We start from the raw sequence: 25,172 nt of genomic DNA on the forward strand, positions 1-25,172 counted from the left end.
AATTCTATTTGTTTCTACCTCATCATCAATGGGAGACAATACTCATGCCCTGCTTTTATAAGAGACATCAGAGAACGGGAGAGTATGGGTCTGGTGATTAGCCTGCGTCTAGCTGAAATTATCCAAATCGATACCAATGGCAGGACTGGAAGTTTGAAAGTATACTGAACTCAATTACCTTCAAAGCATTGTTGAAGTGTGACTCAGCATTTTCAAAGCAGCCATCTGCCTTCTGCTTTCTTGCCAGCCAGATCAGAGTTTGAGACTGGACGTTTGCATCAATGTAGATGTAACGTCTTGCTTGTGCAAATGACTTGTATACAAAGGCAGTGAGCCTACAGGTGAACCAGAACCAGAAAGCACATAAAGTGTGAACAAGATTAAGAGAAGGAATACCAGTAACTGGACATGAATAGAAATGGACATAGAATGAAATCCATAATGCCTGTGGTGAAAGAAACAAGTGTTTTGTACATTTTAAATGAATAGTTTCTCCATTACTGCGCTGAAACCTTTCTTTCAGAGCTGGAGTAAAGCATAGACACAGCTTGATGATTGATGGTAGTAATTTCTTACTTTAACCAACACTATTATAAAATAAACTGGGTAGGAAGGGACTTCTAGAAGTCTCCAGTCCCATCACCTTCTTAAACTAGGATCAGCATCAAAGCTCAGTCAGATTGCTCAGTGTCTTGCCCTGCCGCATGGCAAAAATCTGCAGAAATTGAGTTTTCTACACCCTCTCTGGGCACCTGCTTAAATGCTACACCCTTCTTCTAGGCAAGACTTGTTTTAATTCTATCCAGCTTTCCTTGCTGCAATTTGCATACAGAAAAATTGTTTTCCTTACTCTGTGCACCTCTGACAAGAGTTTGACTGTCTTTTCTACAGGCCTGATCTAGGTGGTAGAAGGCTGTATCTAGGTATCCATTAGCCTCCCATTCTACGGGATGAACAAATTCAATTCTTTCAGTCTCTCCTTGAGCATTATGTGCTCCAGACCCTGACCATCTTATTGTCATTCTGTTGCAACGTCTCCAGTTTTACTCACATCTCTCTTAGTGGGAGATCCAAATTAACTGAACTATGTCCGTTTAGTCCATTAAAAATAAGAATCACCAGAAACGTTTCAAAGCCTAAAGATTCTGAACTAGGGAAATAGAAAGTGTCATCATTTACCACACATTTCCTTCCTTGTCCCGTGTCCCAAAGGAGCTGTAGGAGCCATCCTGGTGTTTGTATGACAGCTGTTTCTGGTATCCTGAAAATACAATAAAGATGTTTTCTTATCAGAGATAAGAACTAGTTATGGTCTTTATTCAACAGAAGCACACTGTGTTTTAACACTAAGATTCTAGCCACTTATGCTCCTGACAGTACTAAATGCTTCTTTGGCTTGCTGCCATCACAGGCTTCTGTGCAATACGTAGAATCACAGACTTGAGGTGAAAGGGACACTTAAATAACATCTAGTCCAATGCCCCTGCAGGAAACAGGACAGGTTGCTCAGAGCCGCATTCAGCCTAACCTTGAATGCTTCCAAAGACAGGACATCCACCATCTTTCTGGGCAACCTGTTCCAGTGGCTCACTACTGTTATTGTAAAAAAAAAAACAAAAACAAAAAACAAAACAAAACAAAAAAAAAACCATTTCCTTATATCAAATCTAAACCTCTCTTCTAGTTTGAAACCATTTCCCTTGAAGTCTCCCAAGAATCTCCCCTTTTCTTTCTTATAGCCTCCTTTAGATAATGAAAGGCTTCTGTCTAGTCTCCCTGAAGCCTTCTCTTTGGCTGATGCCCAGCTTGCAATCCATCAGAAACCCAAAGTCCTTTTCAGCAGTGCTGTGCTCAATCCTTTCATCCCCCAGCTTCTATTAATAGTGAAGGTTGTAGTAACCCAGCTTCAATGCTTTGCACTTGAATCTGTTGAATCTCATTAGGTTCTCCTGGGCCCACTGCTCAAGCATGTCTAGGTCTCTCTGGATGGCATCCCATTTCCCATTCATATCAATTGTACCACACAGGTTTGGTGTCACTGGCAAACTTGTTGATGGCGCTCTCAATCCCACTATCAATATAGTTGATGAAGATACTAAAGTGCATTATTCCCAGTACAGATTCCTGAGGGACACCACTTGTCACCGATCTCTATCCAGACATTGATTCCTTAACTACTATCCTCTGGGTGCGATCTTGCAGCTGGTTCCTCATTGAATGGTCAGTCCATCCCACCCACATCTCTCCAATTTGGAGAGCAGGTCTTTATGGGAAGACTGTGACAAAGGCCGTACTGAAGACCCAATAGATAACATAAGCAGCTCTTCCTTTTTCCACTGATACAGTCCATCATAGAAGACCACTAAGTTGGTCAATGAGGACTTGTTCTTGGTGAAGTCATGCTAGTTTTCTTGCATCACTTCCCTCTCTTCCACGTGCCTTCGCATAGCTCCCAAGAGGGTCTTCCCTGGTACAGAAGTCAGTAGTTTCCTGGGTCAACCTTTCTTAAAAATGGATGGGGTTTTTTTTTGTTTGTTTGTTTTCTTTTTTTTTTAAAAAGCTATCAGGCACTTCACTTGACCACCATCATTCTTCAAATATCATGGAGAGAGGCCTGGCAACTATATCAGCAAATTCCCTCAGGACTCTGGGACACATCTCACTGGATCCATAAATATATGGGTGTTCAGGTTTCTTCTGTGTTACGAACCTGATTTTCACTTACAGCAGGAGGGGCATTGCTCTCCAAGTCCTCACCTTTTGACTCATCTACTCAAGGGTTGTACAAAAACCTATCATTAGTGAAGACTGAGGAAAACTGTCGATTGCCTCAACTTTCTCCCTGTTCATTGTTACTAAGCTGTCCTGTATGGGATTGTCCTGTATCTCTTGGACTTTCCTTTTCTCATTGATGTAGCTGTAAAAACCATTCTTGCATCAGTGTACAGGCGTATCAGCTGGGCAACCAGTCTTGTCACCTTCTTTGAGGATAACTCCTTAATTCTTTCTAATTACCTACCTCGAGTCTTCCTCTTGCTTTCATCAGCACAAGGTCTCAAGAGTGCAGCAGGTTGACAGCCCCCACTAGCACCCAGTTCCTCTAACCTAACTATGCTGTCCCACAGCTTATCATGGGCAGGCTCACTATAGCCCCCCTCCCCCTGACAATGAGCCCTGACAGCTTTTTCACAAGAACCATCTTCCCCCTTTGAGAAAGGATAACCCTATCTAGCTCCTGCAAGCCTGGTGCCATATAGGCTGCTCCACTTTCAAAAAACCCAAAGTTCTAGCAGAGGCAGTCACAAAGCCAGCTGTTTATCAATAGGATCTTTCAATTTCTTTTTTCTTACCCAGAACAGAAGATTATTTGTGCCCTCAGTTCCTTCAACTGATGTTCCAAAGCCCTGAAGTCCCTTTTGATGGCCTTTGAACTGCATGTAGCCGTTTCATCACTTTCCAAGTGGAAAAGCAGTGATGTTGGCCATACCAGGCTAGGTAATTATCTCATTATATCCTTCACCTGAGCCCCATAGAGACTTCTGTAAGATGACTTCTCTAAGAAGGAGATATGCTTAGAGTATTGGGCATTCAGTTCTCTGCACAGAAGAGCTCTCTATAACTAATAACCCCCTCTTCTTCTTTGAAGATGTAGCCTTGATAATGGTGGAAGGCTTTTCTTGTTTTGATTTCATTTATTCCTCCAATGTAAATGGGCTGTTAACACCCAAAGACAGGGATTCTGTATCCAGATCCTTGTACTGTTATACAGAAGCACTTGGGGGTTTAGAGTGAATGAGTTCTGCAGCTCTGAGAACAGATTTTCCTCCAGCTTTTCTTTCCTTTCCTTTGAGTTTTCTTTGAGTTCAGCCTCAGAGTGATAGGATACAGTCTTCTTTGTATCTTCTGCCTTCTTCTGTGGTAGACCTGTATAGGAACGCAGATCCTCTGCTCAGTCCTCTTGGTCCCCATGACACTTTTAAACTTATATATTTCATCTCATAACCTCTCCACTATGCTGAACAAATTATCCACCCACTCACACCTCACACAGCTGCTCTCATGGCTGCCAAAGGATGTCAGAGAAAGGCTCAGGCACTCCATGCAGCTGGAGGCCTGGATGACCGTATGCTTGCCTTAGAGATCAAGCTGAGTTTTGGCATCTTTCCTGCTGGTTGCCAATGTCCTTGCTTTCCATCGGGTGGATACCTTGACTAGGGTCTCTATTCTCTGGGGACGTTAATCCCATACTCCAATCACAGGATAGCCCTGTACCTAGAAGGCAATAATCCCCTTTTGAATTTACCCCTCTAGCCCAAGGGTGCTGGCTCTGTCTACTCGCTCTTCCTGAGCAAACTGCCTTGCACAGTGCCGCAACATTCCCTACTGCCACACCACACCCTATCTGCCTGCTCCTAGTCACTAGTGCTCCTAGGGGCTGCCTTTGTACGTGTGGGCAGATTCCGCTGTCTCTCCTGGCTCCACCCATGCTGTATTATAGCTGCCCCTCCCCAGAGGCTCTAGGGTTCTTGAGTTAGCGGTTTTCACTGTGGTTTTGCCTCGCTGGGAAAGGCCTCCAGCATGAGCCTACGCTCTGAAACCAGTCTCTATAGGAAGTCTTTGAGGTTGTCTTGATTTTTATAGCGCTGCCGTTCCTCCTGGTTCTGTCTGCGTTGTCTCAGAGCTGCCTCTTGTTACAGCCACCACGCTTCTGATTTTGCAGTTTTAAACGTCATTTTGCTGGGAGAGGACCTTTGTGCAACTCTCTGCTCTGGAGCTGATCTCCTCAAAGTCTAGCACATGTGGTGCTAGAATTCAGAGGTCTGCATTCACCAATTAGAGCTCCAAAGTTTAAACACAATACTAGATGAAAGAATGTGAAAGGCTGTCACCTGTGGTTAAATATCCAGTACTCTTGACTCTAATCTCTTCAGTCAGCTGCCCAGTCTTATTCAGATAATCCAGGACATAGATGTTGGGTGTGAATAAGGCCATGTTCTGTTCTCCACAGCCGTAAGGCATATGGAGGAGGTTTTCCATGTTCCTTAAGGCTGTACCCAAAATGTCTCCTGAGAATTAAAGATATGAGGGGTTAGGTCAAGCATATTTTTTATTACACAGCTTTATACATTGCTTTATGTTACATTACTCCATTGCCTTTGAGTCCATAATAATCACAGCAGTCAAAGAATATTATGATTTTTGATTTTGATGCTGGGCACCTGAGAAACTGTAAATTTAAGAAGGAACCAAGTGCTGATACTGACTGGAATGATTTCTGAGAATCAGCTATCAACCCTTCTGAGTTAGTATTCCCTAGCCTTTCCAGCGTGCTTCCTTTTTGGTGTGCATATGTGAAAATGACAGTTGATCATATGTTGCTGCTGGGCTACATATGCTGTATTCCACAGTACCAGTACATTCCACACTGTCTCTGGCACGGAAAACAACTGTTTTTAGAAAGCAGTCTGTGTTCAGAATCTCATAAACTTTTCATTAAGGAGAACTTTTATTCTTAATGAGTTTAAGATTAGTAGGTCAGACTGGGATATGAAAGTCTCATTCTACAGATATTTGTGAACAGACAAATGTTTTTCATTATGCAAAAGCATAATTTAAATTATGCAGTCAGCATATTTTTGAAGTCTTCTATCTAAGAAATCAAAACAATGTGAATTTTTTTTCAAGAAGTCTGCTTTTGCTTACTTTTCAGTTTTACTGCACAGAACAGGATAGCTAACGCAATATTATCTGAAATGAAATATAAATGGAAATAATTTTACTGTTTTGTTCTATCCTTTTTTGATACAATAGGAGAGAATTTTGGCAAAGAAAGATGGTTGTTCATTTCAGAAAGTAGGAAGCATTTGTTTAAAATCAAGATGAAGATTCTCCTCAAATTTGTTTTAGTTTTGCATAGGTATACATGATAGCACTGGAAGCCACACAGGAGGAAAAAAATACTTCACTTTCAATTGTAGTCTAGGTGTTACACTTACCAATGACAGAAAAATAAACTCTGGCTGATCCCTGCACTACATTTGTTGGCAGGTTGAGAAGCACTGGTTCAGAAACTGTTGTGCCTAACAAGAAAACATAACAGTAATTGTTGAAAATATCATTTTTCTGGAAATTTTTACTTTCTAAGCACGACTACAGTTAGAATTACTATTTGCTGTTTTGATAATGAAACTGCTGAAGAGTCCATGCCCAATGAGTCTGAGGTATTTTTGAAAATCCTGAGCTGTAGCCCATCTCATCTCCTCAACCCTGAGACCATTCTTCCTCCTCTGGAAGGGTCTCCGATTTCATAGGACAAAAGCAACAAAGCAGTGAATTCTTTCTACTGATTTCCTGGATTCAGTGAATAAACTTGCCTTACCTTTTGTACAGATGAGGAAGCTCTGAGTCAATTCTTTTTTAACACCTTCAGGCTGTTTGATTGCAGACAGGTCAGGGAGAATTAAAAAAAAAACATCACCATGAAACCAGAAACAATTAAATAGTGTAAGGTATTACATAGATGTGGCTATCCAGAGGGTGCATCCCCTGTACCCAGTTCTGCCTTATCTCCATTAGAATATCTCTTCGTCCATGTCCTACTCTCATTATTACACCACAGCCTGTGCAGAGCACTATCTTTCTTAGAAAGCATATATAAAATAGGCATTTCCAGCCTCTGAGGAGGACTTGGGGAGAATTGTGTCTCTTCTACTCTAGGACGCTCAAGACAAATCTCATTCCTTTCACATCTGCCCTCCTCTCCCCAGTGTTACAATCACAGGCAAAATGCACATGTAGATAAGGAATGGAATCTCTTCCCCTCTAAATACAGCTCTGCTGACATCCAGAGAGTTCAGGGCATTTACGCTCTTTGTTCTAGAAAGAACAGTGGATGCCAAATTGTCCTGAATTCCACTCTCAGCTTCATATGGAGAAATCTACTGTACACATCTCCATCTGTGTTAGCTTTCTTGTCTCTTAACATCAGCTAATATCTTCCAGATCATAGGTAACAGAACTGAATTTCCAAAAAAACAGGGAGTACATGAAAATCTTGTATTGTACCTCAACTAGTAGCATTTGAGTCAGGGTGTCCGTGCGAATTGTCTCCTCTTCTGCTGGTGTGCTATTTTTGGCAGCTTTAGTATTCAGTTTGGCTTCAGCAGTAATTGTGAATTTCACTTCACCTGGAGAGCCAACCACCAGTTCAAGAAAAGAAAGTTATTTTCTGTGTCTATAGTTACCTCTGGCTTTCATTGCCTCCTTCTAGTCTTGTGGTCTGTTGACAAATGTATCTCTCTGAAGGCAGCTTAGTAGAAACAAATTTAGTTAAAGCTCCACATCTCTCCAAGGATGGCAAGGAACAGTTGCCTAGAGGCTCAGCACCACACAGTCATTAGCTCACTCCTCCCGTTCCCAGTGGGATGGGGGAGAGAATCAAAAGAACAAAGCAGAACTCATGGGTTGAGATAAAACTATTTACTAAGATAGAGAAAAGGAGAAGGAAAATAGTTATGACTATATATATATACACACACACCATACAATATATTCTATACCCTATACATAACATGTTATATACATATATATACACACGTATATGTATGTATATAACAAATGGTGTACAAGCAGTTTCTCACCAATATCAAGCAGATGCCCAGCTAGTCCCCTGAGCAGTGGGAGAAAGAGATTAATTCCCATCACTTTCACTGCTTAGCAGGCAACTATAAACATTGGTGTGTTATCACATTGTTTTTCTCCTAGAACCAAAACATAGCATCATACCAGACACTACAAAGAAAACAATTCCTTCCCAGCTGAAACTATGACAGGGTCCAGTACAAGGAATGAAATAGTGATGTATGCCAAACAACTGACAGTACTCACTAACAGTTTCTACCTCTTCTTGACCTTTTGTTATCTCTCTCTGGCCTAGGGGCAGTGTTGCAATACTTGCAATACATGCAATACAGCATGCGCCTCTGCCTCTTTCCTTCAGACAGAATTCATTAACTGAAGGCAATGCTTAAGAGCAGCCTCAGTGCTGCTGCAACACACCAGAACAACTCTAGAGTGAGCAGCTTGACAGGCACTGCTCATTTTACCCCTGAAGTCGTTGCAAATAGGAGATCCAAAGGAGTTTTCCTCTTGGGACAAGATAGAGAGACCACAGCTTTATTTCTTTCAGCTTTGCAGCACTATTTCACTACTTATCCACTTCTTGTCTTACTATAAATTTTCCACTGAGTTTGAAGGAAATCAGTCACACTGATTCAGAAACATTTTAAAGAAAAGGCTTATCTGTTGTTCATGTTCAGAAGAATTTTTGCTAAAGTTTTTTTATACTTCAATTTTTAACGTACTAGCACATGCAAGCTGCTGTAAATGCTTCTTTTGAAGACAATGCTGACTCAAAGATAGTGTAAATTAACACAACTGGGTTAAACTAAGGAGGAGCAATGTCCTCTTCACTCATTCATTCTTACTGAATAGAATTGATTTGATAATAAGACTGTCAACTGAATTATTATAGCCTCATGAAGTCCTGACAGTATTCCAAGCATGACAAGGCAAGTGAACAATTCTTCCTAAAATAGACAAGAAATAAACTACTGAAATTAGAAGAGATAAAACACCAGAACAAATAGCTACTTATTCAGTGCATATATCCATGCATAGGGGAGCTTTAGCGAAAGTCCAATACTAGATTTATGTAGTGGGGTTGTCCAGAAATGCCTGCCTGTGGATTATTGATCCTTCATTAACAAGTGAAATGACAAAAGTTGAAAGATAAAATTGAGATGAATTAAGGTGACCAAAAGACAGAATTACCAAGACTGAGGAGCCTAGCAGCCCAAATATAAGTTTTTCTTTCATTGGCACACACTCTTGCTGTGTTTACTTCTGGTGAAAGGACTTCCACCTCGTAGTCACTTGACTCTGCCAGTATGGCACTGACCTGAGATGCAGAGAGAAAGAGAAAAATTACAAATGAAGTAGGCTGCCCCTGAATTTATGCTTCAGGGCACAGGAAAATGTCACTTGCCGGTGAAACCATGTCATCTGATTCTATAAGATAGTACCTGGAAATAAGAAAGGGACGTTTGTTTGAGGAAATAGGAAACCTACCTAATTTGTACCTGCTGTTACTGGCTGCATACAGAAGCATGCCAAGACGTCTGTGCTCATTTTATCAGTCACATTTTCTTATGATTTTCTGCTACATGCTACATACTCGGTACACATTATTTGGGAGAGCAAAATACCCACATGCTCTGTTCAATTTTCTCTCTCAGGAGCAAAAATAACTGAACTATGTAGGGATAAGAAGCAGGTTCTTATCTTCTTTGTACCAGTCATAGTGATCATTGGCCACACTATCCTAATGATGCAGCAATGGATCCTGTCAGAGAGGCTGAGAGAGTACTCAGGACAGAAAAACAATGCTGGGAACTCTGGGGAAGAGGCAAACCGGATAGAAATTGAAAGGGAATTTGATGTACCTGGATGCACTTGTCAAGGTAGTTGAAGATGTTGGCTATTAAATTAATTCTTTCCCCTCGAATGACGGAGTATGGCAAGGCAAGATCCACAAAGAATGGCTGAAATGCTGTCAGTGAAACAGGTGAGGAGATGCCAAACCCAGCATCATCCTGCAAACAGAAAGCACTGGCTTTCCATTCTGTGATGGTATCAGGGATGGTGTAGCAGATATTAGCCTCTCCAGTAGAACTGAGGAAAACAAGAAAATCTGAATGAGAAATGATATTTGGAATTGTCAGAGCAAATTATAGAATAAGCCCATAACAGAGTTAATACTTCAGACTTCTCATCTCAGTTTCTTTAGGATTCTCCTCCATATTTAAAAGAAATTATGAAATTGGAGGTAAAGATGAAAGTGTTGATGAGTTACATGTTAAAAAGCACTTGGAAAAATACTTGGCTTTTTAAATTTAGAAATAACATTTGTTTAAATGCCACAATGTCCAAGCATGCAGATTAGAACCAATATATTTGGATTAATGTTCTATCCCCCAGCATTCATCTCAGCAACAACTCAAACATCCACATAAGAAATAAGAAGTGAAGGTGAAAATACTCACTTTGTGTGAACCAGATCCCAAATCCAGGTCTCAGGAAAGTATTTCCTAACAGTGTGAACAGCACCAGCAGCAGTAATCTTTGAAAGTTCTAGGGAAGATTACGAGAACAAAGAAAAAAATGTACTATCTGTTCTCTCTTCCCATAGGAAAATATTTGAGAATCTAGGCATTTCACAATACAATTCAGCTTTTCCTACAGTGAAAGGCACATCACCTAATTAGTAAGGGATTTTAGTTTCTCCTCTATCACTACATCTCTTCAATTTGCAAATGGGCTACCAGAGTATATATTGCTTTAAAAATTTCCCCTTATAACTCAATAAGTTTACCCTGTCCAGACAAATAAACTGGAGCTGAATTTTCATTCCGTTGGAAAGCCAAACAACATGACTGTATGGAAACTTCTGAATCATAGCCTGAACCTCTGATTGATCACCTGAGGTGAACAATGAGTCAGCCCTAGAAGCACAGGTGAAGGCAATTCACCTGTACTGCCAGAAGGGGTGGAGCCTGGCTCCATCTCTCCTAGACCCCATTTAAGAGCAGGCTACCAGTAGGGAAGGATTTCCTTTTGGAGTTTTCCAGTGAGCCCAGGAGAAGGGTAGGCCCTTTACTTATTCTTTTTGGTATAACAACCTGCTTAGCCAGGCTCTCTCATTTATTTCTTAATTATAACACTTGTATATTCATTACACAGACCAAGACTAGGAACCTAGGACTTAGTTCTATGATTTCATGGCCTCAGTTGTGGTGTCAAACAATCAATTTAGCATGCCACAGATTTACTCAGGCTTGTTTGCTGTATCATAGAAATGACCATGCAAATATCTGCGAACTTTAGTTATTTTGTTGATTAATATCTAACTTGGAGGATTGTTTTCTTGAATCTTGCTGATTTATAAAGTGCTTTCAAGATCATGTGTGAAGTATGTTAGGTGCTGTGTGAGTTCTTAATATCATTAATTTGCATAATATTTCCACATTAGTATTTCACTTAAAATGTATGATTGAATTGTGAGTTGTGCAAAGGTTCTTATGGGAGAAACACTAAAAAACTGATATCGGTTTAGGAAAGTAACTCTCTTTTTCACATGCATCCTCCTATACCTACGAGGGAGAGAAGTGATTGTAATTCTGTGAGTACTGTCAGCAAAAGATTACTAGAGGCAAAATGTGAGATAGAGATCTGTTCCCTAAAACCTTAATATGCTGTCCATTATTTTCTATACGCACAAGTTTTGAAGACAAGGCATACTGGAAATGGAGACACAGCATGAATCTTCTGTTTTGGGACAAGTGTTCTTCAACATCTTCATCAGTGGCATCAATGATGGGCTTGAGTGCACCCTCAGCAAGTTTGCTGATGGCACCAAGCTGAGTGATGTGATTGACACACTAGAAGGGAGGGATGACATCAAGAAGGACCTCAACAAACTCAAAAGTTGGGCCAACATGAGCCTTGTTAAGTTCAACATAGTAAATGCAAGATTTTGCACTTTGGTCAAAGTAATCACAGATATCTATACAAGCTAGGAGGACTCCTTGAAAGTAGCTTTGCGGGTAAGGATCTGGGGGTCCTGGTGAATCAATAACTGAATGTTGTGCCAGCAACGTGCTCTTGCAGCTTGGAAGGCCAATAGTATCCTGGACTCCATCAGAAGAGGGGTGGCCAGCAGGGACAGGGAGGTGATTGCCTACTCTGCCCTCATGAGGCCCCAGCTGGAGTGCTGTGTCCAGGTCTGGAACCCCCACTGCAGGAAAGATGTGGAGCTATTGAAGAAGGTCCAGATGAGGGCCACAAAGATGATCAGAGGGCTGGAGGGTTGGTGGCCCTGCCTGTCTGTGGGAAACTTGATGATCTTTGAGGTCCCTTCCAACCCAAGGCATTCTATGATTTTCTGATTCTTTTACCTTTGCCAAAGGCACTGCCACCACTGGCACTATGATCCAAATAGATAGGATTATCTTCCTGATCCAATTTGTCTTCATTGCACAGAACTGGCTTCCGTAGCATGGAGTTGGTGAAGACCTTCAGGCCCATCTCCTGCATGTAAAAGAATTGATCATGTCACTTGGTGCATGCAGTAGCTACAAATACATGCCACATCTCCTATCTGAGTTAACATCATTCCCCTCCTCACTTCTCACATTCCAGCCTTTCAACTCTGAATGTCACGTTATTCTTCTGCTACATGTAGGTAGTGACAACTGTTGTTTTGTCACAAGTAGTACTGGTGGTGCTCATGTCAGGTCTTTTGCAACTGGGCAGAGTAAGTTACAAACTCATAGGATGAGTGAGAGTGGAGAAAAGTGTATCAGGAAAGTGTGCATAATATACTCAGAGCTTTACTAGGAATGACTGAGGTTGTGAACAAAGTTAATGGTCCTGTTTAAGAATCATCTACTGAAGTATGGACTGGATTCCAATGAACATATCAAGTAGTGATTCTCACTCTTCCTGAGTAAGAGGTGAGTATCAGATGGTAGAAATTGGATGACTCAAGAGTGAAGGCAGTTGAGGGATCAAAACCACCTTAGTAAGCTGAATGCTAGTGTGAATGAATTCTTCTGGAACATTTGAGGGGGGGGGGGGGGGGGGGAACAAAAAACAAACAGAACACATACCATGAAAATCCTGTAGACATCACCATCATGGCTGACATTGACAGGTTCATAGTACAAGCCTTCAAAAAAAGTGGTTTTGACTGGGGTACATTCCTCTGGCTGGTCGTCTTGCAGGTTGAGTCCATCGTAATAATAGCCATACAAATCACTCAAATGAAGCCGGTAGTACACCTGGGAGGTGAGAACAACTGATGTAAAAACAAGGAAAGGTCCCAGGTTGGTGCAAAATTCTTCACACTGTGAAAATCTTTCATGGCTGTAGAGTGAAAAAGGAGAAAGTTCACTGAAAACCGGTGTGTTTGCAGTGCAGCTCCTTCTGTCATCCTCATTGTGCAGCACATATGCACTCTCCTGCTTCAAGGCAAAACTGCCTCTCTTAAAGCATGAAATGAGCAGGATATCAGCTTATTTATTTTTTTCAGAAGCACTACATATGCGTAGTATATGTATATATATGATTTTAATCACAAGGACTTGTTTCTTCCCATGCTCCTTTCTCATTTGTATTCAGTTGTTACGGTGGCATGTGAGCAGTCCCATGTAATATTATAGGTTTAGCTAGCAATGCCTACACAGATGAATAAGCAATTTGGCTGATGTTATGCAAGAAGGTCTAGACTCTCTCCCTCTTTTTCTGAGTTGTGATGGCTTTTGTAGGGTGAACTTGAACAAAGAGCATGAAGAGATACTGCTGAGTTTTGCAGAGAGAAGGTTTGAGTCTGACAAGTTGCTAGCTGATATTTGCAGCTTTTTTTCTGTGTCTAAGGCCTGTTTGAGCCACTCTCAGGTACTGTCAAAGTTTTACATTAGTCATACTCTGTTTAACACTGCTATGCTTTCTAAAAGTAAATATTTCACCATCATCTTTGAAGTATACAGCTACTATTTCTTTTTTTCAATCATGGAAATGTCTGTTTACATAGAAAAAAAAAAATAATACATAGCCAGCAGAAGAGATATTAGGTGGGCATAGGAATTGTCATTCTGGATGTCCCTAGATTAAAAGAACACAGGGCTGGGCATGTGGCTTACACTCTCAGCAGATAGCTCTCGCTCAGGCTGAAGAAGGAAGACACTCTGATCTACAGCTCGCAAGGCACAATAGGAGTTGGCAGCAGCTTCAAGGCGGATGTTGATTTTAGAGCCTGGGAGAGCCTGCTTCTCGGAGAACTCAAACTGGAGCTGGAAATGAGTAAATTGAAAACAATAAAATAGAAATTAGGAGAATTAGCTTGGCAAGTATATCTAAATCTCACCTTTCACTGATATTAATGCCATTCTCTGTTGGGCAAAGTTCCTGTTGCTTAGCAGTCCTTCTGAATCTCTGTTCTGCAAAAATTCATAGCCACATAATCCCCAAATCATTTCCTGACAGCTTAGCATGAGTTTGAGTATATGTGTGAATGCCAGGGATAGATTCTTGTGTTATCAGGCATGCCTGTATCGTTTTCATTCCTAAACACCAACCTGAGTGCAGTTTTTGTGATGAAGTAATTTCCTGCCTTTTCACTCAGCAAAAAAAAAAAAAAGAAAAAAAAAAAAGAAAAAAAGAAAACTAGCAAGGACATTGAGGTGCTGGAGTAGGTCCAAAGAAGGGCAACAACGTTTGTGAAGTGCTTGGAGAATATGCCCTATGAGGAGAAACTGAAGGAACTGGGGCTGCTTAGTCTGGGGAAAGAGAGACTGAGGGGAGACCTTACTGCTCTCTTCCAATGTCTGAAAGGTGCTTATGGTAAGAGCGGGGTTGGTCTCTTCTCACTGATGACAGGACAAGGGGAGATGGCCTGAAGTTGCTTGAGGGTAAGTTTAGGTTGGATATCAGGAAAAACTTACTTACAGAAAGGGTTGTTAAGCACTGGAATAGGCTCCCCAGGGAGATGATTCAGTCACCATCCCTAAATGTGTTCAAAAACCATTTGGATGTGGTGCTCAGGGACATTATTTAGCGGAGGATCATTAGAGTTAGGGTAGTATGGTTAGGTCGTGGTTGGACTCGATGATCTTTAAGGTCTTTTCTAACCTGAGAGATTCTACAATTCTATGATTCTAGCAGATATAGCCCTTGGTAAGAAAACAAAAGTTTCACCTTGTTTCTGAAGCATATATCACTGTGTATCCAAGAGCTGTCAGCCACTATCTCTCCATTAGGATGGACCGTATAGAGCAACAATCTGGCACTGGGGGCGAGCTTCTCAGTGACAGTCAGTGTAATGGCAAAAGTACCCCAGGGAGCTGTGGAAGGTACATGGAACAGGGGAGGAAAAGCCAACAAAAGAGATTAGATAAGCCTTGGCGTTGGTGGAAGGACAACATATTTGTTCGTAACCTATCCGCACCATTAAAAAAGGGATGCTGGCTACTGGGAGATTAATTTCTCAGTGGCTCAGGAAAAACTCCCATCAACAGTGTACCAGATGCCAACTAGACAATGCTGAGAGCAGGGTGTTTTGCAGAGAGGGAGCTAAGCTGAGCAGAATTTGGATAGGAAAATCTGTATGTGATTGCTACAGGAAGAGCAATGCTTTGCCTTTGTAGCTCAAACCTTGTTCCTTCTACACCAGATTAAATAAACCAATTACCTAAGCTAAGACAGTGTTCTCTTAACATCAGGAATTATGAAGTTCCTGTTAATACAAATGGCAACTACTGGAGCAGAGACAGGAAACTAAGCTTTATCTTTTTTTGTAAAGTCACATTCTAACACGCATCTTGCTTTTGGTTAGTCACAGATATATGGAGAGACCACATAGCCTCAAGATATTTTAATGAAGGGAGAATTTTATGACAGGGCTGCCTTTTGATGAATAGATGCCCCTCCGTAAACCGTACGCAAGCACATGCTGTGCAGCCATAGTGCACAGATACCTGGAGAAAGACCGAAGATGGCCAATACTAAATAAGTCGTAGGAGTGAAACTGAAGTCTCTTACTGAACACCTGGTTCTGCTAGAAAGTACTTTTTTTTAATGAAAAAATGGAATTCAGTTTGCTGAATCATTCATGGTATTTGGAATCTTCTGAAGCTTTGATGAATTCCAAGCATCTAATTGCTCTGTCAAATGAGGCACTTATTATTTTGAAATTTTTGGTCTTCTGATTGGTGAAGACTTGGATGTCACAGAACATCTGAAACCTTAAATACTCTTTGAAATAAATAAAAAATAATACAAAAAATGATTACATTCCTCCTGTTCAGTTGTAACAGGGTTTTCACCTCTCAACTCAAAAGACCATTTTGATTATTGTTAGGAGCTGCATTAAAAGCAAATAATAGTGTGAGTGGTGAAAGATGTTTAAGAATTAATACCTATTTAGCAACAGTTCCCTGCTTTCATCTCATCTTATATGAGCTACTACTGTTCTGGTGATAGGAATGATGCTCTGAAGTAACAGTATTGATACAGTCCAGAACTTACCATGAGTGATTCTCACTTGCTTTTGTCCGCTGAGAACAATTTTTCCCTTTGCCATCACCTAGGAATAGAAAAAATCACAAGATAGAATCAAAAGCACCTTCTCCCACAAAATCACTGGTATTGAGTGGTATTCTGACGGGCTTGAATCAAGCTGTGATTTGTAGCCACTGGCTGATCTGAACACTTCTGCCTTATTTAGCGTTCAAGAAAAGATGGAAGAAAATATATGTTTTGGAAACTGATGTAGTACGTACCACATAGTAGAAGTCTGTGTGGGTGGCATTTTTGTAGCCCTTTCTACTCAGGACATACTGAATATTAATCATTCTCTGCTGGCCGCAGCTTAGTTTCTCCTTCACTGGCTCAATTCTCACAAAGCTGTTGGTCCGTGAGTAGAAACGATGGACAAAGAATAAGGCTTGGGACTCATGATCATTTCTCCACATAAAGAAATCTGCACAGTCATCTGGTGCTTGTGTGGCCTATGATAGAGGAGAAGCATATACAAGGAATCAACAAAGTGGAAATTAAAAGATCAGCAGGTAAGTGAGAGGCAAAAGCATCTTCCCTCTAAAATACTTTGTTGGAAAACAGATTTTTTGAGGCTGGTGTGAAAAACTTATATTTCAGTTGTCCACAGTGTGAGGATTGCAGGACACAATATATTCACATTCAGATGACACCGAGCTGGGTGAAAGTGTCCATCTGCCTGGCAGTAGCAAGGTCCTACAGAGGGATCTGGATAAGCTGGACCACTAGGCTGAGGCAAATTAGATGAACTTCAATAAGATGGAGTGCCAGCTTTTGCACTTTGGCCATAATATCTCCAGGCAACACTACAAGCTTGGGATAGAGTGGCTGGAAAACTGTGTAGAGGAAACAGACCTGGGGATGTTGGTGAAAACTCAGCTGAACATGAGTCATTAGCGTGCCCAGGTGGCCAAGAGAGCCAATGACATCCTGGCTGGTATCAGAAATAGTGTTGCCAGCAGGAGTAAGGAAGTGATCATCCCTCTACACTCAGCACTGGAGAGGACACAACTTGAGTACTGTGTTCACTTTTCGGCTCCTCACTATAAGAAAGACACTGAGGGTCTGGAACATGTCCAGGAAAGGGCAATGAAGCTGGCATGGGGTCTGAAGCACAAGTCTTCTGGGGAGTGGCTGAGGGAGCTGAGATTGTTCAGTCTGGAGAACTCTCTACAACATTCTGAAAGGAGGTTGTGGTGAGGTGGGGGTCAGCCTCTTTCCTCAGGTAAATAACAGTAGGACTAGAGGCAATGGCCTCAAAGTTTTACCAGGGGAGATTCAGGATGGACATTAGGAAAAGCTTCTCCAAAAGAGTGGTCAGGCACTGGGACAGGCTGCCAGACAGGTGGTGGAGTCACTGTCTCTGGAGTTCAAGGAATGCTTAGATGTTGTATTAAGAGACATGGTTTAACGAGGAAATAGTGGTGGTAGTGGAAGGTTGGACTGGATGATCTTGGATGTCTTTTGTCACCTTGGTGTTTTGATGATTCTATGATCTATGTCACAGTATATTAGGGAGGTTATTTTAGATTCTTATTAGTTTGAGACAGGTTGTTAAAACTTAATGTGATTTGGAACTGCCTTGTTCTCAAACAGCCTGCTTTTTCTCATCTATCCACATAGCACCAGAGAAAACACATGATAACTTGGGGAAGACCATGTCATGATAATGGGCACGAGTGTCAGAAGAAATGTAGGGAAGCAGGCTGGCATGCACCCAGGCTGGGTCAGGAAAGCAGGCAGGCTTTGAGAAAGGTTCTCTAGTTCATGAAATAAAAAGAAGGAAGATGACTGCAGAAAGGGCTACAGAGCTGAGAAAAAAAAAATAGTAATAGTTTCACAGAGGTTGTATGTGTTGCTGAGCTAATTTCCTGTTTTTCTCATCCAAAGTAAACCTGTCAGCATCCACTGCTTGCTTCTGATTCTTCTTTCTGCTGAAGAAATTTTTCAGGAATTAGACTAGAGCTTATACTTACTCTCAGTTTAACACTGGGATTAAAGAAGTTGGATGTGTCAAGGGAAAAGGCTGCCGTGCCATTCTCATCAGTGGTATAGTTGGCCTGGTATTCTCCATTGACCTCTAGCATGACAACGCTGTTGGCAACAGGCTTGCCATCTGCATTTGTCACAGTGATCTAAACACAAAGAACACACAGGAGTTTCAGGTTAAAAAAACAAATACCAAAAAAAAAAAACAAAAAAAAAAACACCCAAAATGAAAAGGATGATAAATGTTATGCTCTCCAGAGAACAGTAACTTAACCACTATGGACATCTGCAAAGAGAGTAGAACTCAAGAGTTAAATGCATGGATATTTAAGAGGCAAATGTGTAACACAGGGCTCGGTAACACCTCCTGTCTTTTGAGATCCAGACACTACCTTCCTTCTGCACTCTGAATCAGGAGAATGCTGTAAATTTCATTTTTCCTTCTGTACCAGGGTTTATATTGGGTGTACAGGTTGGGAAGAATTTGGATGTGTTCCAGCAGTTACAGTGTTTTAAGTACACATCCACAGGACGATGTGATACCATGTAGGGTAAATTCTACCTTCAGCTTAGGCTCTGCTGTTGTGAGCATAGTTTTTTGCATACGTGTCTCACCACTGTGGCCTTTCACTTACTAATTTCTCAGTTGTTCTCTAATCACTGCTAAAAAGACTGCCTTACACAGTAGGAATTAGGGTATCATTTTCTGATTTTCTCTAGAAGTTTCTAACACAATGACAGACGTATGAAGCAGTCATGTTTATGTGACATTGATGGAAGCTGTTAGTATAGGGTAAGGGATGGCCACAAACAGGGCAATATAGAGATCCTGCTGGACCTCAAGTTCTGCTCTACTGTATCTTCTCAGCTACTCACCTCACCAAAGTAAGGAATTCCCCTCCTGTAGTACTGATCCATATTCCTGAACATCACTCTGTCATTTTCTTGGCTGACTGCAACATAGTCGTAGTTTTTCATCTGGATACCTGTGAGACACACCCAGAAGAAAGGGAAGGAAGCAGAAATCAAAAATGTGCAGAGAACAGTCTCTTTTGAAAAGCTGTATGGAGATGTGATTTTCTGTACAGAGAGCTACACAGATAAAATTGTAGTTGTTCATTATTTGATGAAAAGATCAGAATCCAGGAGATTCATCCAAAGAGGTATCACCTGTGAGATTTAGGGTACTTCCAGTTTAGCTACTTCCCAGTTTTCACTTAGTATTACCTGTCCCATTTTCAGTGATGATGGTTTCTATGTTTAAGCTGGCATACATCCTGGTATAGCTGCGGTACAACTGAAAAGTTTTGGTGGAGACAACAGTGCTGAGACAACCATTGTTTTCCAGCTGAAAAAGGAGCAAAAAGAGGAATACTTATTTTTCTCAAGATTTGGAAAAACAAATACAAGCTCCTAAGCTTGTATTAGTGGGTCTCTGAAGAGCTTCATGCCTCTGCTTGCATTTCCTTTAGCTTTTATCACCTACTTGCTCTCCTCTTCTATTAAACATCTTACTCTTTGGCTCCTCTCCCAGTTCATTGTTGGAAACTCCTACACCCACATACATGAAATCCTTTCTCCTCCCTAACCCCTGTACTCACATCCCTTCTTAAGCATGTTTTGCATGATGAATGAGCTCTCTGATAGGAGCTTAGTTCTTTAAAGTACTTTGAATCTGATCTAGATGAGAAATCAAATATCAATTTAACACTGTCCTCAAAGACTCCCAGTAGAGGCCAGCTGATTATCCTTGGTAAGTACACACATCCAGTGTTTCAGGAACGATCACGTATTCATAGTTTTATAAGCTCTCCTCTCTCCTACTGACTCTTCTGAGATAGAACTCAGATTTCTTATGAAAAATAATTTCTCTTCTCATGCTTTCTTGAGGAGAAGGGGCAAAAACCATTCTTCTAATGAGGTCACTGGTAAAAACTACATTCGTGTTCTTTCAGAATTGTCTGTGAAACAGTGAGAAAAATATGCCTCTGGGATTATCTGTCTCATCTTCTCCAGGAAACAAATGTGGTCTCCAAACTTTGCGCTATGTGTTGAGTGGTGAAGTTCACTGGGAAGAAGGGCATAGCCCTGTATCATACCAATCCAGTGACAGCTTCACAGGTTGGTTTCTGGCTTTGCTGACATCGTGGATTATAAAAGTGTTGCTGACACACATTGATTCGGGCAATCCCCTGCACTGGTTGGCCGTAAGTGTACCTAGTAGAGGATGAGACATAAGAATCCAATAATTACCAACTGTAAAAGGAAACTTAGCATGAAACCAGGAAAGATTGCAAAGCGGTGCAGACTCTAAACCCCTTAGGATCCAAGAGTACAAACAGAAAAGTAGCTGGGAATTAGAACATGTTAGTCCTACCTGAATTCTCCTCAATTATTTTTAGGCAGACTTTGACTTTAAAAAACCTACCTTACCATTGTCTTGGTTGAGTCATTCTTTAAGGTCTGAAGCTGGAAAGGGATGTTGGGCTTGTGTTTGGGATATCATTTCCTTCTGCTTGATTTTTTTTTTTTTATTATTATTGCCTTACATGAAGCAAGATGTATGGCAGTCCTTGTTTCTCAGGCTTATGCTACCCTGCCCCTTGGCAGTGTCACATACAGAAATCTTAATGATAGTCCTCTATTATTTCTCTCCTTCTCTGTAATAATAAAATCAACAGCTAGCAAGTTTATACCACTTAATACCTTCAGACTGTTAAGACACACAAACTCACAAAATTCTAATTCTGCTATGAAGCAGAGTTATCATTATTTTTCATGTCATGGAAGTCATAGCTAAATAAATTGCTCTAGTCTATACACTAATCAGTAGTGGCTCCCTATTTCACAGCATTTCACACTATCCTCTTTCCTGTGTTTCTTGTTTACACATGTTATTCTCAGCTCTTATACTTACAAGGCACAAACATTCACCCTGATTTCTTCATCAAAGAAAGAGATCCTCCTGGGCATGCTAGTTGTCACTTCAAACTTTGGCAGAACTGAGAATACAAGGTGAATATGACTGATCAGTAGTAGTATACCATGGACAGGTGCATAAGAGGAAGACAGTAAAAAAAAAATTAAAAAGAATTGGAGATTTCAAAGCAATTAAGCTCTGCACTTACAGCTTGTATCAGACTTAGACAGAGCCAGCCTTTGGGGAAGTTCACAGTGCTTGCTTACCATATTCCTCCACTGTGAAGTATTCATGCTCCTTATCCCCTGACTTCTTCTCCACAATGATATGATAGGACCCCAAAATTGGCTCCTCGATTAATGGGAATGAAAGCTGGATAATGCCATGCATAGATGATACATCCAACCACTGGAAGATCTGATTTTGCTCTGGGTCCTGGGGAGTGGGAGAAAGAGAAGTGTCAAAACTTTTTTCACCCTTTTTCTTGGCTTATTTTAAATTTTCTATCCTGGTATACTGGTTTAATGTTTTACTGAATGAATGTGAGTCTGAGCGGATGGCATGTGTGATATGACTTACCATTAGTTTTCCAGATCTCTTTGTGCCTTAAACAGTCCCAAGTCTATGTTTACCTGAAAATTATCTACACTGCCAGATGATCTCAGATCATCCATGAATAGTATCTGATTATGACTCAGGTTGCTTATCATCTAGTACGAGTATTATTGATTCAGTTCTTCCTTATGTCAAATGGGAACAGTATGCTGGCCCCCCTTGAAAGGAAATGCAGAACACTGACTTAATGTTTGCCTTGCTTCTAGCAGAAGATGACATTTTCAGAAAGAGACTCTTTTTTGCCTGTATGCAGATGACTATTTAATATTCCAATTTGCTGCAGTCCTACCAACATAAGACCGTACTAAACACCCATGTTTGAATCCTAACAAAAGAAACAACAACTTTTTGCCATCTCCAACTAACACCTCCGGTTCTGCTGACTCCTCCTGCTCTTTGTCTTTAGATTATGTGCTCTGGATGAGTCTTTGTCGGATAATGACACTCAGAGGAGCTATGTCTAAACATGCCAGCACCTGCATGTACACTTTGCTGTGGCACAACGGGGAAAGTGTTGTGAAAACAAATGGAAGAGATTACGTAAAGACAGGGTTGTAAAGACAGAAGGGTCTGGATTTGAAGCTGCAAATTAAGTATGTAAGCAAATAATAAAGAAATCATAAACCAAAAATTCTGTTTGATTCTGTGGTTTGTCTAATAGTTAAAATTATTTGAGAAGTAACCTGTGCAGCAGGGCATATTTATTTTCTATCCAGGTTAACAGGTTAATGGGACAATGTTTTTTCTACCACTATGCTTTACAACTACATTTTCCATCACAGAATCATACCATAGAATCATAGAATGGCATGGGTTGAAAAGGACCTCAAAGATCGTCTAGTTTCAACCCCCTGCCACAGGCAGGGTTGCCAACCATCAGACCAGGCTGCCCAGAGCCACATCCAGCCTGACCTTGAATGCCTTCAGCTTTGGGGCATCCACAACCTCCTTGGGCAACCCATTCCAGTGCTTCACCACCCTCTGAGTCAAAAACTTCCTCCTAATATCTAACCGAATCTCCTCTGTTTTTGTTCAAAACCATTCCCCCATGTCCTATCACTATCAACTCATGTAAACTGTCATTCCCCCTCCTGTTTATGAGCTCCCTTCAAGTACTGAAAGGCCACAATGAAGTCTCTTCTCTAAGCTAAACAAACCAAGTTCCCTCAACTCTTCTTCATAGGAGAGGTGCTCCAGCCTTCTGATCATCTCAGGGGTTCTCCTCTGGACTCGTTCCAAGAGCTCTGTGTCTTTCTTGTGCTGGGGGCTCCAGGCCTGGACACAGTACTGCAGATGGAGCCTCACAAGAGCTGAGTAGATGAGGACAATCACCTCCCTCTCCCTGCTGGCCACCCCTTTTTTAATGCAGCCCAGGATATAGTTGGCCTTCCCAGCTGCAATTGCACACTGCTGGCTCATGTCCAGCTTCTTGTCCACCAGGACTCCAAGTCCTTCTTCACAGGTCTGCTCACAAGATGCTAAGTCATGCTGGAATATATCAGTGTTAAATTCCAGAAACTCTGGAATAAAATGTTCAGTGTCAAAATTGTAACAAATCAGTTGTAACAGTAACAGTAATGTCTGACTCAGACATTAGACTGTACTGTAATTCTTGAAACTGCTACACTGCTAGTAAGAATAAATGATTGGTATTTTCTTTACAATTCTGTTAAACACCCTTGCAGAGGATTAGTTATGAATGAATTTCACGTAGTGACAGGCATCTGAAAGCACAGTTCTTGCATACTAGAGATGGTATCATCTAGGAACACTTTTCTGTGAGTCTTCTGCTACACTCAATGTCTGATACATTTCCTAAATGAAGATGGAATCACAGAGTCACAGAATCATAAGAGTTGGAAGGGACCTTTGGAGATCATCTTGTCCAACCCCCCTGCAGGTTCCCTACAGTAGGTTACAGAGGAAAGCATCCAGATGGGTTTTGAATATTTGCACAGAAAGAAAATCCACAGCTTCCCTGGGCAGCTTGTTCCAGTACTCTGTCATTCTCAAAGTAAATAAGGTTTCTCACTTTCATATGGAATTTCCTATATTTCAGCTGGTGGCTGTTACCCCTTTCCTTTCACTGGATATCACCAAAAAGAGGCCGGACCCATCCTCTCAACGCTTGCCCTTTAGATATGAGTGTTGATAACATCCCCTCTCGATCTCCTCCAGGCTGAACAATCTCAGGTCTCTTAGCCTTTCCTCATAAGGGAGAGATTCTAGGCCCCTAATAATCTTTGTAGTTCTCCTGAACTCTCCAGTAGTTTCTGTCTTTCTTGAACTGAAGAGCCCAGAACTGGACACATCAATTTCACTTGTTCTGGATGCCTAATATTGACAGTAGAATCAGTGAGGAACATGCACTTCAAAAGGCAAATGAGAAAATCATGTTTTGGAAATGACAGCGTTGGCATTTCCAAAGAAACTGTCACTATAATGACAGTGCATCTCTTACCTTAATGGTGATTCGGGGATACTGGAGGAGAAAAAAAAAAAAAAGAGAGAGAGAAAAAAGAAAAAGTTATCAAAGCATAAAGAAATCAACTGTGGACTTTGAAAAATACCGGTTGAATCCCTCTGAATACTGATAACTGGCTTAAGGAAACAATTTGAAATTCATGTCTGTAATTTAAGAGATAATTTTAGGATACAACCTGTTTATAAATCTATCTTTTACATAAAGACATCCAGTCTCTTTCTACATATCAGGGGCATTTGAAGAGAAATGACCACAAAATCTGAGCACTGAGAGATTTCCAGGAGTGCTTTCAGAAACCTTGCCTTCTATAAAGGCAGGAAAGGGATAGAGTATGAAGTTACAGCAGTTCTCTAAGAACACTGGGAACAATTCCAGCTCCCTTTTACTCAACATACAAGTGAGGGAGTCTCTATGAAGAGTATTCCAAGGTCATGCTAAAAAAATCTTGACTATCACTCTTACTTACTGTCTCCAGAACAGGTCTGAACTGGCTATCCAAAGTGACCACACGAAACATCACTGGAAAAGATGTAGGACAAAAGAGAATCATTTACTTTTGTAGTGGTAAGTTCATCCCAGCGTATGACTGAAACAAAATTTGTGCAGGCTTTTAGGAAGAACTAATGAGTCCTCAGAGAACTGGAGTGTTAGAAAGGTCTTGATTATTTTAGATAGTGACAAAGAAAAGGGAAGAGAAGAGAAGAGAAGAGAAGAGAAGAGAAGAGAAGAGAAGAGAAGAGAAGAGAAGAGAAGAGAAGAGAAGAGAAGAGAAGAGAAGAGAAGAGAAGAGAAGAGAAGAGAAGAGAAGAGAAGAGAAGAGAAGAGAAAAGAAAAGAAAAGAAAAGAAAAGAAAAGAAAAGAAAAGAAAAGAAAAGAAAAGAAAAGAAAAGAAAAGAAAAGAAAAGAAAAGAAAAGAAAAGAAAAGAAAAGAAAAGAAAAGAAGCTTATTATCTGAATTGTCTTTAATACTGACCAACATTTTTAAGGACT

The 25,172-nt window shown here is 40.9% G+C and overlaps 1 protein-coding gene across 1 annotated transcript in view; it reads right to left on the bottom strand.

Moving 5' to 3' along the window:
• LOC125697075 (ovostatin-like) overlaps positions 1–21,706 on the bottom strand; it is a 31,772-nt gene extending 10,066 nt beyond the window's left edge. The window contains exons 1-21 of the mRNA XM_048953702.1: positions 21,349–21,706; positions 21,080–21,164; positions 20,262–20,379; positions 19,390–19,510; positions 19,039–19,148; positions 18,150–18,308; positions 16,398–16,625; positions 16,144–16,201; positions 14,815–14,960; positions 13,761–13,910; positions 12,729–12,899; positions 12,015–12,147; positions 10,104–10,191; positions 9,504–9,732; positions 8,833–8,959; positions 7,066–7,187; positions 6,380–6,431; positions 5,997–6,080; positions 4,890–5,066; positions 1,180–1,261; positions 179–335 (exon numbers count right to left, since the gene is read on the bottom strand). Coding sequence (XP_048809659.1) covers positions 179–335; positions 1,180–1,261; positions 4,890–5,066; positions 5,997–6,080; positions 6,380–6,431; positions 7,066–7,187; positions 8,833–8,959; positions 9,504–9,732; positions 10,104–10,191; positions 12,015–12,147; positions 12,729–12,899; positions 13,761–13,910; positions 14,815–14,960; positions 16,144–16,201; positions 16,398–16,625; positions 18,150–18,308; positions 19,039–19,148; positions 19,390–19,510; positions 20,262–20,379; positions 21,080–21,164; positions 21,349–21,472 — 2,721 coding nt within the window. The 5' untranslated portion in view covers positions 21,473–21,706. The remainder of the gene's footprint in view (positions 1–178; positions 336–1,179; positions 1,262–4,889; positions 5,067–5,996; positions 6,081–6,379; positions 6,432–7,065; positions 7,188–8,832; positions 8,960–9,503; positions 9,733–10,103; positions 10,192–12,014; positions 12,148–12,728; positions 12,900–13,760; positions 13,911–14,814; positions 14,961–16,143; positions 16,202–16,397; positions 16,626–18,149; positions 18,309–19,038; positions 19,149–19,389; positions 19,511–20,261; positions 20,380–21,079; positions 21,165–21,348) is intronic.
• Between the last annotated feature and the right edge of the window lie 3,466 nt (positions 21,707–25,172).

The sequence above is a fragment of the Lagopus muta genome, chromosome 1, assembly GCF_023343835.1.
Source record: "Lagopus muta isolate bLagMut1 chromosome 1, bLagMut1 primary, whole genome shotgun sequence".
NCBI classification, from domain to species: domain Eukaryota; kingdom Metazoa; phylum Chordata; class Aves; order Galliformes; family Phasianidae; genus Lagopus; species Lagopus muta.